The following is an 18,492-nucleotide window of genomic DNA, read 5'->3' on the forward strand; positions in this document are numbered from 1 at the left end:
ATTCTGACTGGAGTGAAGCATTTAAATATAAATCAATTGTTTACTCTGAAAAAGACCAGAGTAAACTCCATGAAGTTCATAGTAGCACATTTAAATCAAATAGGAGAAAATATTTTTTTCACTCAACATATATTTAAGGTCTGGAACTCATTGTGAGAGAGCAGGTGGTAAAAGCATTAATGTATGGTTTATTGGTACTGGCTATACCATATTACCTGACAGCCAGATCAAAGCGGTTTACAATTCTATAATAATCAAAATAGAATAGAAAGGGAACCACAGTAATGGATATGACAGGGGGAAGAGTAAACTCGCAATCATATTCAAAAACAAAGATAAGAGGGATATACATAATCTTATGAACCATCTACCTAACACATACCCCCATGATAATGACATTGATCCAGACTACATCTCCCACCTTACTCCCCTTTCCATTGCCTATTTCTTCTACCTACTCATCTCATCTACTATCCTGGTATTCTTAACTTTTACCCTCTCTAACAATATTCTGTATTCCTTTTACTGCGTAAGCCGCATTGAACCTGCTTTGAGTGGGAAAGCGCGGGATACAAATGTAATAATAATCATAATAAGGGAAAAAGCAGAAAAGATGGGGGGGAAAAGGAGGGGGGGGTCAGAAACCTCCAGAGCAACCCTACCAGACACACAAACTTAAATGCTACCCATAAGCTGGTTTCCAAAGGTTGGGACGGATTCCTGGAGGGAAAGTTCATAAAACTTTATTAACAAAGCCACTGCTTATCCTCTGGATTTAAGTAGCATGGAATCTGGCTTCTTTTGGGGACTGTGCCAGGTACTCATATTATGAACTGGCCACTGTTGGAAACAGAATACTGGGAATAGATGGACCTTTGGTCTCACACAGTAGTGCAACTCTTATATTCTTATGCTATGATATGTTTTTAGACTTGATATTGCATTTTTTTATTAAGATAATGTAGAACCTGTATTGTACCTTATTCTTGTAAGCATTTTTCCCATAGACACAAAAGGGGTATTTTTATAACAGGGGCCTATTTGAAAAGTCCAAAAAGGTGCTAGTCTACAAAATAGACACCCAGAGCCAACCCTATTCGCACGCAAATGCTTGCGCACAGACCTCCACTCGCTCGAAAAATTACACGCTTATATCGCAAGTCCACCTTTCCTCCATCCAAACTACTCCCCCAGGAATGTGCCTAGAACTATGTGTGATGTTTTTGTACGTATACAGGCATATTCAGCCACACAAAGTTATAAAGCCCCTTTACATACAGTGGAGGAGTGGCCTAGTGGTTAGGGTGGTGGACTTTGGTCCTGGGGAACTGAGGAACTGAGTTCGATTCCCGGCACAGGCAGCTCCTTGTGACTCTGGGCAAGTCACTTAACCCTCCATTGCCTGCCGCATTGAGCCTGCCATGAGTGGGAAAGCACGGGGTACAAACGTAACAAAAAAAAAAAGAAACGCCTTTCTAAAATTATCCCCAAATAGAAAAGAACCTGTAGTATCACCGGCTCGAAATGTGAAATCTCCTTGCGTGTTAGCCAAAACACAAAACAATGCAAATGTGTTGTGTGCAAGCAGATTAGCAAAGGCGGATTTAGTTGATCAGGTTAACTGGCTGCTATAAAGATGATGTTTGTGAGAGTGTTATGCTGAATGTCTACATGAATGGATACATGAATGATTTGATCGACCTCCCTGCTAGAAACAGATCTATTTCTTCATGAACTTATCTTAACCTACACCTTCCCAATTGTAGAGGAATTAAATACAAGACCTACTACGCATCCAGTTTCTCCTTTTTGGGCAGCCAGCTTTGGAACGCTGTACCCAGATCAATCCGGTTAATAACGACTTCTTGCCCTTTAGAAAAATGCTGAAAGTTCATCTCTTTAAGCAAGCCTACCCAAATGCCCCAACCTAATCTCGCCAACCTAAACCCCCAATTCTGTTCTGACTTAAATACCAACCTCCCATCCTTCTCTTTCCATCTCTCCTTAATTTTATCCCTCCTTACCCCTTTTCTCCCAAATTATTTTTTTATTTTTATTTTTGTTACATTTGTACCCCGCGGTTTCCCACTCATGGCAGGCTCAATGCGGCTTACATGGGGCAATGGAGGGTTAAGTGACTTGCCCAGAGTCACAAGGAGCTGCCTGTGCCTGAAGTGGGAATCCAACTCAGTTCCCCAGGACCAAAGTCCACCACCCTAACCACTAGGGCGCTCCTCCACTGTTGCTACTATTTGAGATTCAACATTAGCATCGATACAATAAGAAATCCCAAAAGACATATTTGTTGAAACCCTCCATCGCCCAAGCCCTAGTAGAAAATGGTTATAAAATACTGTATTGGTGGTATTACACACCGGAGAGATTACACAAAATTTACCCCCAGGTTCCCGTAGATCACCAATGTGGCCGCGCAGGCTTCTGCTTCTGTGAGTCTGACGTCCTGCACGTACGTGCAGGACGTCAGACTCACAGAAACAGAAGCCTGCGCAGCCTTCTACATGGAATGTTGCTAGTGGAATAGCAACGTTCCATGTAGAGTCTCCAAACAGTAGCAGCATTCCATGTAGAATCTCCAATAGTGTCTATTTTATTTTTGTTACATTTGTACCTCGCTCTTTCCCACTCATGGCAGGCTCAATGCGGCTTAAATGGGGCAATGGTGGGTTAAGTGACTTGCCCAGAGTCACAAGGAGCTGCCTGTGCCTGAAGTGGGAATCGAACTCAGTTCCTCAGTTCCCCAGGACCAAAGTCCACCACCCTAACCACTAGGCCACTCCTCCACTATCCTATCCTGTCTACCCTCTTTTATCCTAGTCATATATTATCTAGTTCAACTTATCATACACTACTAAGCCTGATTTTTCCTTGTTTTTACTGTTTTATTGAAAATTCTATTCTTAACTTTGTATTTCAAACTACTATGTAAGCCGCATTGAGCCTGCATTGTGTGGGAAAGCGCGGGGTACAAATGTAATAAATAATAATAATGAAATGAAGTAAGTGGTTTTTCTTTTTTTTTTTAAAGAGATGAACAAAATGTCAGAACAGAACAAGATGAGAACAAGGATGAAGTTAAACACGAGGAATTGTCAGGTGAGAATGAGCATTTACAACAAGCGGTCGTATTAGATTAACAGTTGTCATTGATCATTAAGAGCCTGAGTCCCGATATTTGAACAATTGTGAGTTTTATGTTAAACTGTACCTACTGACACAAAGAAAAAGTGGGAAGTGGACCAATGACTCCAGAGACTGGGACAACTGAGTCGAACAAGTCAAACTTTATTACAGACTCGACACAGATCTGTGTTTCGGCCACAGGTCTGCCTCAGGAGTCTTTGTAGTCTGACCAGTGCACTACGAATGCTGGCTCCTCCCTCGACCAAATGGCTTGCATTTGGTCATTTCTGAGATGGGCGTCCTCAGTTTCCATTATCACCAAGAATCGGGGACGACCATCTCTAAGGTCGACCTAAATTTTGCGATTTGGGCATCCCCGACCGTATTATCGAAACGAAAGATGGACGCCCATCTTGTTTCGATAATATGGGTTTCCGCGCCCTTTCGCCGGGACGTCCTGCGAGGACATCCTCAGGAAAACTTGGGCGCCCTTTCGATTATGCCCCTCATTGTGTCCCTTGGTCAGCTGCTAAAGTCTTTTGGGATTTCTTTTTTTTGAAATATGTTTTTTATTTTTATCATAACAGTTCTGACAAATAAAACATACACCAACAACTGATTACACACTCTTGTATGTTTTTCAACCAACATCTCTTATCCACAATCTGTAACATTATCCACAGCAGAACTTATCCCACCCGATCTTACCCACCCTCCCTCCCCCTTCCTCTTCAGCCATGGAGTCATATTAAGTTTTGTTTTACCGTTTCATATACCTGCCATATTTTTTTATGGATATGCATCTGGCCTTTTCTCAAGGCCGTCAATTTCGACGTCAAGTGTAAATAATCTACTCTGTTCAACACTTCCTTAATGTTGGGTGTTGCTACTTGTTTCCAAGCTTTCGCCAGTGCCATTTTTGCGGCTACCCAGAAGTGTATTGCTAACTTATGACTATATTTCTTCCTTTCCGGGGCCTTGAATGCAATAAGCATGTTTCTGCTTGACATGGGTAGTCCACCTGCACCAGTTCTATTATCTGAGACCAGTACACCTGTACCTTTGGGCACTCCCACCATATATGAAGAAAGGTTCCACGGCCTCCACATTCCCTCCAGCAGTCTACGGGAACCTGGGGGTAAATTTTGTGTAATCTCTCCGGTGTGTAATACCACCAATACAGTATTTTATAACCATTTTCTACTAGGGCTTGGGCGATGGAGGGTTTCAACAAATATGTCTTTTGGGATTTCTTATTGTATCGATGCTAATGATATTCAGTTTTTTGTACCGTTGACAGTGGGCATGTCTGTGATAGTGGTGCAGGGGATATTGGACTGGATGACTAACAACCAGTTGAAGTTGAACATCTCTAAAACTGAAGTGTTCGTCACTTCTCATGTAATTCCAGTATGCTCATCAGATATCTTGCTTGCAAGTACTACGATCAAAATCTTGCATCTGATTTGTAACCTGGGAGTCTTATTAGAATCTTCTTTGTCTTTTGGGCTCCAGGTTCATCAGGTGATTAGTTGTTCTTAGTTTAAATTGTGTTTATTGAGTAAATTGCAGCCTTTATTACCTAGGTCTGATTTTTCAGCGAGTTCTGCAAGCTATGATATTGGGCACACTGGCTTATTGTAACATTGTTTATTTATGCTTGCCAAATACTTGTTTGCAAGTGGTGCGGGTTGTACAGAATTCAGCAGTCCGGTTATTGTATGAGCTGCCATCTTCTGAACATGTGACTCTCCTTTCGAAGAGATTGCATTGTACCAGAGGCACAAAGGATTACATTGAAATTGCTTCTGCTTGTGCATTTGAGACCGTATCAGGACTTGCACGATGAGTTGCAGCATCACGGATCGTCAAGAACTCGGGGTCATCTTTGACTCTTCTCTCTCCTTCTCTGCTCATATCCAGCAGATCGCCAAGACCTGTCGTTTCTTTCTTTACAACATCCGTAAAATCCGCCCCTTTCTTTCCGAGCGCTCTACCAAAACCCTCATCCACACCCTTGTCACCTCTCGTTTAGACTACTGCAATCTGCTTCTTGCTGGCCTCCCACTTAGTTACCTCTCCCCTCTCCAGTCGGTTCAAAACTCTGCTGCCCGTCTCATCTTCCGCCAGGGTCGCTTTACTCATACTACCCCTCTCCTCAAGACCCTTCACTGGCTCCCTATCCGTTTTCGCATCCTGTTCAAACTTCTTCTACTAACCTATAAATGTACTCTCTCTGCTGCTCCCCAGTATCTCTCCACACTCGTCCTTCCCTACACCCCTTCCCATGCACTCCGCTCCATGGATAAATCCTTCTTATCTGTTCCCTTCTCCACTACTGCCAACTCCAGACTTCGCGCCTTCTGTCTTGCTGCACCCTACACCTGAAATAAACTTCCTGAGCCCCTACGTCTTGCCCCATCCTTGGTCACCTTTAAATCTAGATTGAAAGCCCACCTCTTCAACATTGCTTTTGACTGAGCCCCTACGTCTTGCCCCTTCCTTGACCATCTTTAAATCTAGATTGAAAGCCCACCTCTTCAACTTTGCTTTTGACTCGTAACTACTTGTAACCACTCGCCTCCACCTACCCTCCTCTCCTCCTTCCTGTACACATTAATTGATTTGATTTGCTTACTTTATTTTTTGTCTATTAGATTGTAAGCTCTTTGAGCGGGGACTGTCTTTCTTCTATGGTTGTGCAGCGCTGCGTACGCCTTGTAGCGCTATAGAAATGCTAAATAGTAGTAGTAGTAATGTTCTATGCATGCTTATGTGCTTGAAGTACCCAATTACTAGCATTTAAGACTTAAACAAACTAGAACTGGTCCATGTGAATGGAACGAAGTACCTCTAGGAGTGAGACTGCAAAAGAACTTGTCTTTTAAATTGACGTTGAAGCGCTACCTCCTTGAACAGGTTTATGAGTTTCTTTGATGTCTTTTTCTGCTCCCTTCTCTACCTCCGCTAACTCCAGACTCCGCCCTTTCTGCCTCGCTTCACCCTTTGCCTGGAATAGACTTCCTGAACTGATACGTCAGGCCCCATCCCTTACCCATCTTCAAATCCTTTCTCAAAGCCCATCTTTTCGACTCTGCTTTTGACACTTAACCTAACCATTACTCCTCTATTCAATACCACTACCAATCTGTCTGTATTCTGTATTTGCATACCTTAATTGTCTTTAGCTGTTTAGATCTATTAGTCTGTCCCTATGAACTGTTGTGTAATCAGACGTACTATGCTGTCCTAATTTGATTGTCTCTGTTGTTATATCCTTTAGATTGTAAGCTCTTTTGAGCAGGGACTTTCCCTCTTCATGTTTGACTGTACAGCGCTGCGTAAGTCTGGTAGCACTTTAGAAATGTTGCGTAGTATTAGTAGTGTTAACTGTACTGTAACACTATATGTATATTGTTCCATGCCTTGGACAAAGGCGGGCAATAAATAATAAACAAAGCGTATTTGTCAAAAATGCATCACAACCCAACGTTACAGTTTTGTAAGATGTTTGCACAGGTTTTTGTTTTTCTCTACCATCTTTTTCAGAGTTAAATCCCATCTCTTTTTTTCAGAATTAAATCTGTACCTTGTTTTATTTCTAGGAAATTATAGTGAAGACTTTGAGGATGAGGTAGAAGCTAATCCTCTTTCTGATGAAAAAGAAGAAAATCAAGTGAAACAAAGAATAAAAAGTGATAATTTAAATACTGAAGAGCAGGTACAAAAATTAAAAACTAATCCTCTTTTAAATCGAAAACAAAAATGAAAAGCTATACTTTGTTTTTAGATTTTTTTTTTCCTTCCTATTTGCAGGTGAAAAGATGTTTATAGCTATAGTATCAATATAAAATCACTTGTGACAAGAGCACGAGTATTGTTATTTAAGCTGTCAACTGGTAGGGAGCTATGTAATAAAATTTGTACTAAATGCACTGAACCATATTACTTCAATTCCTAAATATATATAAAATTGAAAGAAAAAATCATAAACAATGCACAGTATGATAAACACAATTTACAAAACTCAAAACATACATGATAGTAAGATGCAGTTCATAAATGCACATATAATTTGTCAACAATCAATTTAAAACAATACATTAAAAAGGGGGCGCTAACGAGCATTGATCAAGATGGTTGTGTAGGATAAGAGCTCCTCTCCTTGATTTGATCTTTTTTTTTTATTTCCTGACCTTGTGCTTTGACTAGCTTTTGGTTGTGTTTTTTTGTTAAAGTTTCTTAATTATATCCATATTTGTATGTCTTGAATCTCAAATATTGTGGACTTTAGTAAAACTGGCATTAATGTTTCCTAAATTCTATTTTCTAAATGATATTGTGGTTGCCAATGTTTAACTTTCTAACAAGTATTTTGCTTGTTTTCATATTGTAAATCAATAAATATATAAATAAATAAATAAATAATAAAAAGGTTTGGACAAGTTCCTGGAGGAAAAGTCCATACTCTGCTATTGAGATATACATGGGGAAGTCACTGCTTGCCCCAGGATTGCTAGCATGGAATGTTGCTACTTTTGGGGGTTCTGGAATGTTGCTTTTCTTAGAAATTCTACATGGAATGTTGCTACTCTTTGGGTTTCTGCCAGGTACTTGTGACCTGGATTGGCCAATGTTAGAAACAGGAAAGTGGGCTACATAGACCATTGATCTGACCCAGTATGGCTATTCTTATGTCCTTAAAAAAATTTTGAGCCAAAAAATATTTGACTAGTTGTTGGTTTGTGTTTTTTCCCTGTCATATGGATGGTCCCTTGGTTATGGAGTTGGGTGAACTGTTTGTCCACAGAGAAAACGAAGTTGCTTACCAATAGTAGATATTCTGTGAAGACAACAGTTCTCCATTCAGACAAATTCACCCTTCCTGCATTCATGTAATGAAATCATTAACTTTAATAACTGGACTGAATACTGCTGTGGTTATCCAGTGGAACTAAATAATCTTCTAGAAAGGGTCTGGAATCAGTGTCTAGTTCAGTGCCATGAAAATGAAATTATCTAGTTGTGTGAATAGTGAACTTTGTTATATCACTTTAGGTAAATGCACAGTAGAGAATATTTTTATTTATTTTTTGAGATTTAATCACTGCTTTTATGAATTAGCTAACCTGACTAGTGATTGAAGTTTTTTTTTTTCTTTTCCATTACTTTAGATAAACGAGAAGCCTGGGATGCTTTCTAAAGGTAGGAATCTTAACTTTTCAAAACCGAAGCAAAAGTTCTCTACAAAATAATTAGCAATACTTGAAGTAAGTGCATTTCAATATGTAACTGTGCAAAGAATTTCAGATGAGTGAGAAAAGAATCTAGTAATTTGAGAGCATAAAGTTACATTTTCCTCTGAGGTAATACCAGAGGGATCGGGTTTTGGTGGCTGGAATCTCCAGTCAAAAAAACTATGATTCAGATGATTGATAAGAAATGCGCAAAATTTCAGAACAGTTTCGTTTTGAATGTAGGTTTCGCTCATGCCTTTCTCAGTAGTTCAAGGTGAGTTACATTCAGGTACAGTAGACATTTTATTTATTTATTTATTTATTATTACATTTATATCCCACATTTTCCTACTGATTGCAGGCTCAAAGTGGCTTACATAAATCTGTAGTAAGGCTACAGTGCAATAAAAAGCAATTATATAACTTGAGAATAATATAGGAAGTAACTATTAAATAGCAATAGTCAAGAGAGAATAACAGGTAATTAGTGTCCTTGGATCTTATTAATGGTAAATGATAATTCAAATTAAGTTGAACTTGGGGAATAAGCCTTCTTAAACAATACTGATTTTCCTTTCCCTGGAGAGCTTACAGTCTAAAGGGTTGATGCAGTGAAATGTGCCTTTGTGCACAGGTTAGCACCGCTTTTTTGCACCCTGTGGCGAAAAGAGTTTCATTCAGCAGCTAAATGTGAAGAAATCTTTTATTTATTTATTGATTGCACTTGTATCCCACATTTTCCCACCTATTTGCAGGCTCAATGTGGCTTCCAAAAACCTGTCATGGCTTCACCATTTCAGGGTACAGAGATACAATTGGTGGTACAGGGTAGTAGTAATAACAAGGTTAACAGTAAATCTAGTCAAGCAGTCACAGGCAGGGATGATCAGAGTAAAGGCGGAGTGGTGGTGTGCTGTAGTTAGTTATGGATTCTCGCGGTAGGCTTTGGTAAAGAGATACGTTTTCAGCGATTTGCAGAAGTTTGCTATTTCATTCATTGTTTTCAGGTGGTTTGGAAGAGCATTCCACATCTGCGTGCTCGAATAAGAAAAGCTTGATGCATGTAGTAGTTTGTATTTTAATCCTTTGCAGCTGGGGAAGTAGAGATTGAGGAAAGTGCGGGCAGATCTTTTGGCATTTCTGGGTGGGAGGTCTAGGAGGTCAAGCAGGTAAGACGGGGTGTCTCCGTGAATGATTTTGTGAACAATCGTGCAGACTTTGAACGTGATCCGTTCCTTGAGTGGGAGCCCGTGTAGTTTCTGTCTTAGGGGTTTTGCGCTTTCATATTTTGCCCTTCCAAATGTAAGTCTGGCTGCAGTATTTTGGGCAGTTTGAAGTTTTTTGATAATCTGTTCTTTACAGCCAGCGTAAAGTGCATTGCAGTAGTCCAGGTGACTTAGTACCAATGATTGTAACAGGTTCTCCTCAAGTCGCTTCACTGGCTCCCGATCCGCTACCGTAAACAGTTCAAGCTTCTCTTATTGACCTTCAAATACACTCAATCTGCAGCCCCCCATTACCTCTCTACCCTCCTAGCCCCCTATGTTCCCACCCGTAACCTCCGCTCTCAGGGCAAATCACTCCTATCTGTACTCTTCTCCACCACCGCTAACTCCAGACTCCGCCCCTTCTGCCTTGCATCACCTTATGCCTGGAACAGACTTCCCGAGCCCATACGCCATGCGCCCTCCCTGCCCGTTTTCAAGTCCTTACTCAAAGCCCATCTCTTCTCCCTTGCTTTTGGCGCCTAACCACCTTCCCCATTCATGATACCTACACTGACTACAAAATAAAATAGATACTATTGGAGATTCTGCATGGAATGTTGCTTCTATTGGAGATTCTACATGGAATGTTGCTATTCCACTAGCAACATTCCATGTAGAAGGCTGCGCAGGCTTCTGTTTCTGTGAGTCTGACATCCTGCACGTATGTGCAGGATGTCAGACTCACAGAAGCAGAAGCCTGTGCGGCCACATTGGTGATCTGCAAGGGCCGACTTCTACAGGGAATGTTGCTAGTGGAATAGCAACATTCCATGTAGACTCTCAAATAATAGCACCAGTGGAGGAGTGGCCTAGTGGTTAGGGTGGTGGACTTTGGTCCTGGGGAACTGAGGAACTGAGTTTGATTCCCACTTCAGGCACAGGCAGCTCCTTGTGACTCTGGGCAAGTCACTTAACCCTCCATTGCCCCATGTAAGCCGCATTGAGCCTGCCATGAGTGGGAAAGCGCGGGGTACAAATGTAACAAAAATAAAATAGATACTATTGGAGATTCTGCATGGAATGTTGCTTCTATTGGAGATTCTACATGGAATGTTGCTATTCCACTAGCAACATTCCATGTAGAAGGCTGCACAGGCTTCTGTTTCTGTGAGTCTGACGTCCTGCACGGCCACGCGGCCACATTGGTGATCTGCAAGGGCCGACTTCTAGCAACATTCCATGTAGAATCTCAAATAGTAGCAACAGTGGAGGAGTGGCCTAGTGGTTAGGGTGGTGGACTTTGGTCCTGGGGAACTGAGTTCGATTCCCACTTCAGGCACAGGCAGCTCCTTGTGACTCTGGGCAAGTCACTTAACCCTCCATTGCCCCATGTAAGCCGCATTGAGCCTGCCATGAGTAGGAAAGCGCGGGGTACAAATGTAACAAAAATAAAATAAAAAAATAAATTACGGGTTGCGAGTGGCAGACCAGAGCTGAAATCAAGAAAAATGGTTGCAGGATGAACAGGAACAATTGCTCCCCATTAGTCCTCAGCAGTTCGATCCTGGTAACGTGCAGTGATGTTACCTATGTGTGTACGTGATGAGTCCTACTGTCTACAGGAAACATCTGTTACAGTGAGCAACAATGGGGTTTTTTTTTCTCTTTTTACAAAGAGCAAATACTTAAAAAAACTCCAGATAGCCCAGAACACGGCAGCCAGACTAATATTCGGCAAATCAAAATACGAAAGCGCAAAACCCCTACGAGAAAAACTACACTGGCTCCCACTCAAAGAACGCATCACGTTCAAACTTTGTACCCTAGTCCATAAAATCATCCATGGTGACGCCCCGGCCTACATGTCAGACCTAATAGAACTACCACCCAGAAACGCAAAAAAATCTTCTCGCACATTCCTCAATCTTCATCCTCCCAAGTGTAAAGGACTCAAATACAAATTAATACACGCATCTACCTTTTCCTTTATGAGCACGCAGCTCTGGAACGCGCTGCCACGCAACCTGAATTCGGCCCATGAATTGACTAATTTCCGCAAACTATTGAAAACCTTTCTCTTTGACAAGATATATCACAAAGATCAACACGTGTAACTGTACAATCTTTATATATCCAGAAATGTTCTGTAATGTCTTTTGCTCTAACACTATCATGTATTTCACCACCATGTAACCCAAAACCCTCTGTAAAACCAAATGTATATTCTCTTCTACTTCCAGTATCCATGATGAATTGTAAGCCACATTGAGCCTGCAAAGAGGTGGGATAATGGGATACAAATGCAATAAATAAAATACATTGTTTTTCAGAAAGCATTTGGATTGCAAGCATGTTAAACTGTATTATCAAAGCTAATGAGGTGCACATTGTAATTGTGCACTCATTTATAGCAATCGTATGGAACTGAAAATGGTCATTTTAACCTGATGACTACCATGGCCTGCAAGGATACATCCTGGGTAGGGCTTGGATGAGGGGTGTGCTTGCCAACCCATGTTTATAAACCTGTCATGCAATGGCTGTATGGGCACTCCACACCTGTTGCATGTATTTCTGAGTTATAAAGCCATCATTCAGTTGAGGAACAACAGAGAGGCAGGAATGATGTGGTTCATTCTCATTCTAGTTCACGAGTTCCGGGAAAGAGAGAAGTGAAAGGGATTTTCCATACTCCAGAAGAGTGTGAGGTGGGTGGGTAGCTTTCAGGTCTCCTCAGGCGTGTACTCATGGACTACTGAAAGATGCAAAGACAAGCAGGTCCATTATTTATTTATTTGTTACATTTGTACCCCGCGCTTTCCCACTCATGGCAGGCTTACATGGGGCAATGGAGGGTTAAGTGACTTGCCCAGAGTCACAAGGAGCTGCCTGTGCCTGAAGTGGGAATTGAACTCAGTTCCTCAGGACCAAAGTCCACCACCCTAACCACTAGGCCACTCCTCCACTGTTGCTACTATTTGAGATTCTACATGAAATGTTTCTATTCCACTAGCAACATTCCATGTAGAAGTCGGCCCTGTGGCCATGCAGGACGTCAGACTCACAGAAACAGAAGCCTGCGCAGCCTTCTACATGGAATGTTGCCAGTGGAATAGCAACATTCCATGTAGAATCTCCAATAGTATCTATTTTATTTTTGTTACATTTGTACCCTGCGCTTTCCCACTCACGGCAGGCTCAATGGAGGGTTAAGTGACTTGCCCAGAGTCACAAGGAGCTGCCTGTGCCTGAAGTGGGAATCAAACTCAGTTCATCAGTTTCCCAGGACCAAAGTCCACCACCCTAACCACTAGGCCACTCCTCCACTGTTGCTACTATTTGAGATTCTACATGGAATGTTGCTATTCCACTAGCAACATTCCATGTAGAAGTCGGCCCTTGCAGATCACCAATGTGGCCGCGCAGGCTTCTGTTTCTGCGAGTTTGACGTCCTGCACGACGTCAGACTCACAGAAACAGAAGCCTGCGCAGCCTTCTACATGGAATGTTGCTAGTGGAATAGCAACATTCCATGTAGAATCTCCAATAGTAGCAACATTCCATGTAGAATCTCCAATAGTAGCAACAGAACCTCAAATAGTAGCAACATTCCATGTAGAATCTCCAATAGTATCTATTTTCTTTTTGTTACATTTGTACCCCGCGCTTTCCCACTCATGGCAGGCTCAATGCGGCTTACATGGGGCAATGGAGGGTTAAGTGACTTGCCCAGAGTCACAAGGAGCTGCCTGTGCCTGAAGTGGGAGTCGAACTCAGTTCCTCAGGACCAAAGTCCACCACCCTAACCACTAGGCCACTCCTCCACTGTTGCTACTATTTGAGATTCTACATGAAATGTTTCTATTCCACTAGCAACATTCCATGTAGAAGTCGGCCCTGTGGCCATGCAGGACGTCAGACTCACAGAAACAGAAGCCTGCGCAGCCTTCTACATGGAATGTTGCCAGTGGAATAGCAACATTCCATGTAGAATCTCCAATAGTATCTATTTTATTTTTGTTACATTTGTACCCTGCGCTTTCCCACTCACGGCAGGCTCAATGGAGGGTTAAGTGACTTGCCCAGAGTCACAAGGAGCTGCCTGTGCCTGAAGTGGGAATCAAACTCAGTTCATCAGTTTCCCAGGACCAAAGTCCACCACCCTAACCACTAGGCCACTCCTCCACTGTTGCTACTATTTGAGATTCTACATGGAATGTTGCTATTCCACTAGCAACATTCCATGTAGAAGTCGGCCCTTGCAGATCACCAATGTGGCCGCGCAGGCTTCTGTTTCTGCGAGTTTGACGTCCTGCACGACGTCAGACTCACAGAAACAGAAGCCTGCGCAGCCTTCTACATGGAATGTTGCTAGTGGAATAGCAACATTCCATGTAGAATCTCCAATAGTAGCAACATTCCATGTAGAATCTCCAATAGTAGCAACAGAACCTCAAATAGTAGCAACATTCCATGTAGAATCTCCAATAGTATCTATTTTCTTTTTGTTACATTTGTACCCCGCGCTTTCCCACTCATGGCAGGCTCAATGCGGCTTACATGGGACAATGGAGGGTTAAGTGACTTGCCCAGAGTCACAAGGAGCTGCCTGTGCCTGAAGTGGGAATCGAACTCAGTTCCCCAGGACCAAAGTCCACCACCCTAACCACTAGGCCACTCCTCCGCTTTCTTCCGCTTTCTTCATTAGACCTTTCTTCCATGTTATACAATTTACAGCAAGTCAAAGATGAGCTTTGTAGTAGTGAATCAATAGTTCAAATCCTAATTCCAAATTTAAGGACTACAGGTGAGCTTAGCCAAAACCAGAAGCAAACACAGGGCCAAGATTCTGTGATATGAAATCATAGAGTCTTTGGTGCTACTGAGAACATCTTCCTTGCAATTCCTTTTGACTGTCCTCCTGCCAATCCAGCTGCTCAGGATGGGTTTCTGGAAGGTATCCTTGAAGCTATGCCCTGTTGCTTTTACTTGTTTCATATTACTTCTCCAACCAGGGTAACCTTTTTGGCCTGAGCCATGTCCATTGAAAGCCCCATGGTGACTAGACCTTGGAGTCTTGAATTTCTGTATGTCAGTTTAATGATGAGTTTGAGCTTAACTCCAGGAGTGGAGGTTGGGCTTTTAATACAGGAAGGGAATGGAGGATTTTCACTTTTACTTGGAAGGAGTGTCCGTTTGGAGGAGGTGTAGGGCACTGCCTCTTTACACAAGTTAACTACTGTTGCACTCACTGGATCAATTTCACCTCCGAAGAATGGTCAAGGAAAATGTAACGCAGCTTTGCATAGACCGTGGTTATAAATAACAAGCTTACTGTCAACATGTATGAGAAATCAAATTATTTATTTTAATAATTTAGATTCCATCTAAAAACTAGGTGGATTACAATAAACCTCCATAAAAGTTATTTTTAATACAGCCATTTTTAGGATTACTGATACAGTGTAAGTGGCATTAGTAGATTTTGCAATCTTCTTTAAGTTGAGAAAAATAAAGAATGCAGTTTGAAATTTGTCTCTCTACCTGCTGATAGGATGAACTTCCTAACTAGTATTGGACTTGATGAAGTAAGTCGGAGTTTCCATTCTTTCAATAAAATCTGCTGAGTTAAGATACCGATTTAATTTTAAAAGGTTGTATAGGAGTCTCTTACAGTACCTGAACTTTATATTATTTTTTCCCAGGGCTTGAGTTGTGTCTAGAACAAGACAACTGTAATGCCTGTAACACTTTTAAAATGTATGCTGTAAAGCCTGGCTGTTTTACATCCTTTTTATGTTGACTCTATGTGACTTAAAGAGGAAATATCAGAGTATTGCATTATAATACTGAATGTGGGGTTTTTTTCATTGATTTTAGTTTTGCTGTTGGATTCATTAGAATCGACAAATGAGACCCAAAAGCTAATGGTACAGCAGGGAGATACAGCAACAGAATCTGATATACAGCAAGGAACCAATGAAATGACAGGAACAGGTGAGATGGCTTTTAGACCAATTAAAGCAATGAATACTTCAATAAAGGTACATTCAGATTTTATTTCATTTCTGAGTAAATATTGGTCTGTTTTTTTAAAATGTTTTCCACGTAGTCATGATAAACATTGTGAGTTTAAGTAAATCTGAAAACTTCCAGTAGACACATTAGTTTGCAGCAGTGAAGACACAAAGAGTTTGGTGGAGCCTTAGTCAGGGGCGTAGCCACGGGTGGGCCTGGGTGGGCCTGGGCCCACCCACTTTGGGCTCAGGCCCACCCAGCAACGGTGCAGAGAGAGACGCCGCGGCCAAAATAATTGATCTGCTGCCGGCACCCTGCAGGCCTTCTTTCCTCCACCTCCCTCCCTCCCTCGGGCAGCGCAGTGTAACACTGTAGCAAAGCTGCACCGGGTCCGTCCTTCCTACCGCTACGCTGCTGCCGTCCGGCTCCATCTTTGTTCTTCTGCTGCTTATCTGCAGCGGATCCGCGCGCTACCAGGCTGTCTGTATGCTGCCTGCGACTGCTTCCTCTGCGCTGGCCCCGCCTAAGGGGGCGGGGCCAGCGCACAGGAAGCAGTCGCAGGCAGCATACAGACAGCCTGGTAGCGTGCGGATCCGCTGCAGATAAGCAGCAGAAGAACAAAGATGGAGCCGGACGGCAGCAGCGTAGCGGTAGGAAGGACGGACCCGGTGCAGCTTTGCTACAGTGTTACACTGCGCTGCCCGAAGGGGGGGGAGGGAGGGAGGGGAAAGAAGGCCTGCAGCCAGCATGCCAGTGGTGGCTAGGGAAAGGGAGGGAAAAAATGTGCAGCACATGCTGGAGGGTGGTTGGTTTGTTTATTTGTGTGTGGGGGGAGGGGGGAGGGGGGAGCACTGTTGGGATGAGGGAGTGAGACAGGGTAGAGCTAGGTGGGGGGAGGGACGGAGAGATGCTGCAAGGGGAAAGAGAGGGAGAATTGTTGGATATGGGTGGGATGGGGAGAGGGAGGGAAAGGGCATGAGAGAAAAAAACGTGTTGGACATGGAAGTGGAAGGGAGAGATGAGAGGGGAAATGTTGAACATGGCATTGAGGCGAGGGAAAGGAAGGATGGAGAGATGGTGGTAGGTGGGGGGGGGAGGGGGTAGAGAGAGATGTCAAACCAGGGGCTCAAGGCAGGGAGAGGGAGAAAAGTTGGACATGAAGGTGGAGAAGAGGAGAGGAAAGGAGAGATGCACAAGTGAGGGAGGGGAGAAAGAGGGAAGATGGATCCAGGGAGAGAAGATAGACAGTGGATGGTAGGGAAGAGAATGGGAAAATGCTGGACAATGGGGGAGGGGAGAGAGATGGTACAGGAAGATGCTGGCGATGGGAGGTAAAAGGGATAGGGAAATATCAGGCTACAGGGTAGAAAGAGGGAACAGATGCTGGGCTGGAAGGGTGGAGGGAGGGAGACACTGGGAATGGTGGAAAGCATGGGGGAGAGGCCCAGGGAGTGGAGATGGCAAGGAAAAAATGAGAGAATAGTGATCACAGGGGGTAGAAATATGGTAATGGCGTGTAGATCGAAGATGGAAGGGAATGGAAGGCTGAGAAGGAGAGAGATGGGGAATGGGAGAACTAGTGGGTGAAAGGAGATGGAAATGTGATATCTGAAAAGTAAAAAGAAGGAAAAGATTTAGAAAGAGGATGAAATTTGAGTGTACAGAGGCAGAAAAGAAAGGAAAGAGCTAAAATGGAAGGATCAATATTTCAGAGGTAGGTGTAGTGAGGAAATGAAACGACAGGAGAAAAAAGACAAAGGGACAACCGCTTGAAGAATTAGCAGGAAAGCGGGAAAGAGAAATTGGAACCAACATGATGGAAAAATAAAATGTCCAGACAATAAAGGTAGGAAAATCATTTTACTTTGAATATTTTAAATGGAATATGTTAACTTTGGGAAATGTGTATAGCGGATGTCTTTTTATTGTGTTAAGTAGAAAAGGAAATGTGCTTTTGTTTTGTTTTGGGGTTTTTTTCTCCAGTGTTGCAGTACATGCTGAGGTTCCCAGTTCAATTTTGTCTATATATTTTTATTTCTAATTTGTGATCGCTTGTTCTGTAATTTGTGACGGTCTGTCAGTGTGACTTTAAGGGCAGATGAGGAGAGGGAATTGGGGGAGGGGCTTTATTTTCTGCCCTGGTCACCAGCATGGCTAAAGGCAGCCCTGACCCTTGCTGTAGCTAGTGGGGATTCCCAAGCCCAACTAGCTGGGGTCTCCTCTGAAGCTGGCCAGAGATGCCTTCTACTGTGCTTGGCAGATGGGGGCAGCATCCTGGAGCCACTGACAACTAAGCATGTATGGGGTGCTGACATCAGTGGCTCGAAGAGTTGCTGCTGCCTATTGGACTTGGTGGAGAGGAGTTCTGGCCATCTTTACTGGAGGCCTTCAGCTGACAGAGATTTGGGATCCTCATCTGCTAAAGTATTTATATTTTGAATTGGGAAGTGCTGGGGGGTGGGGGAGAGAAAATTTTGTGCCCACCCACTTTGTGCTCAGGCCCACCCAAAATTGGCTGTTTAGCTATGCCACTGTTAGAGATGAAGCAATTTATTGAGGCATGAGCTTGCGAGGGCAAGAGTTCACGTTGTCAGTTGCATGACATGCAGTTCAGGCACTGTCTAAATATATATATCAAACTTTGTTCTTTCTCATTCCTCTAGGCCAGTGGTTCTCAACCCAATCCTCAGGACATACCTACCCAGTCAGATTTTCAGGATACCCGCAATGAATACGCATGAGACAGATTTGCATACAAATTTGCATGCAAATTTATCTCATGCCTATTCATTGTGGATATCCTGAAAACCTCACTGGCTGGGTGTGTCCCAAAGACTCGGTTGAGATCTCCGCTCTAGATATACAGGTCTCTGTAATTATTAATTAGT

The 18,492-nt window shown here is 42.8% G+C and overlaps 1 protein-coding gene across 1 annotated transcript in view; it reads left to right on the plus strand.

Moving 5' to 3' along the window:
* The window catches only part of CEP162 (centrosomal protein 162), a 261,158-nt gene that overhangs the window by 58,761 nt on the left and 183,905 nt on the right, over positions 1–18,492 (plus strand). Inside the window, exons 7-10 of the mRNA XM_030199137.1 lie at positions 3,047–3,114; positions 6,747–6,862; positions 8,316–8,346; positions 15,467–15,583. Of these exons, the coding sequence (XP_030054997.1) occupies positions 3,047–3,114; positions 6,747–6,862; positions 8,316–8,346; positions 15,467–15,583 (332 nt within the window). The remainder of the gene's footprint in view (positions 1–3,046; positions 3,115–6,746; positions 6,863–8,315; positions 8,347–15,466; positions 15,584–18,492) is intronic.

This window comes from Microcaecilia unicolor, chromosome 3 (genome assembly GCF_901765095.1).
Source record: "Microcaecilia unicolor chromosome 3, aMicUni1.1, whole genome shotgun sequence".
NCBI classification, from domain to species: Eukaryota; Metazoa; Chordata; class Amphibia; order Gymnophiona; family Siphonopidae; genus Microcaecilia; species Microcaecilia unicolor.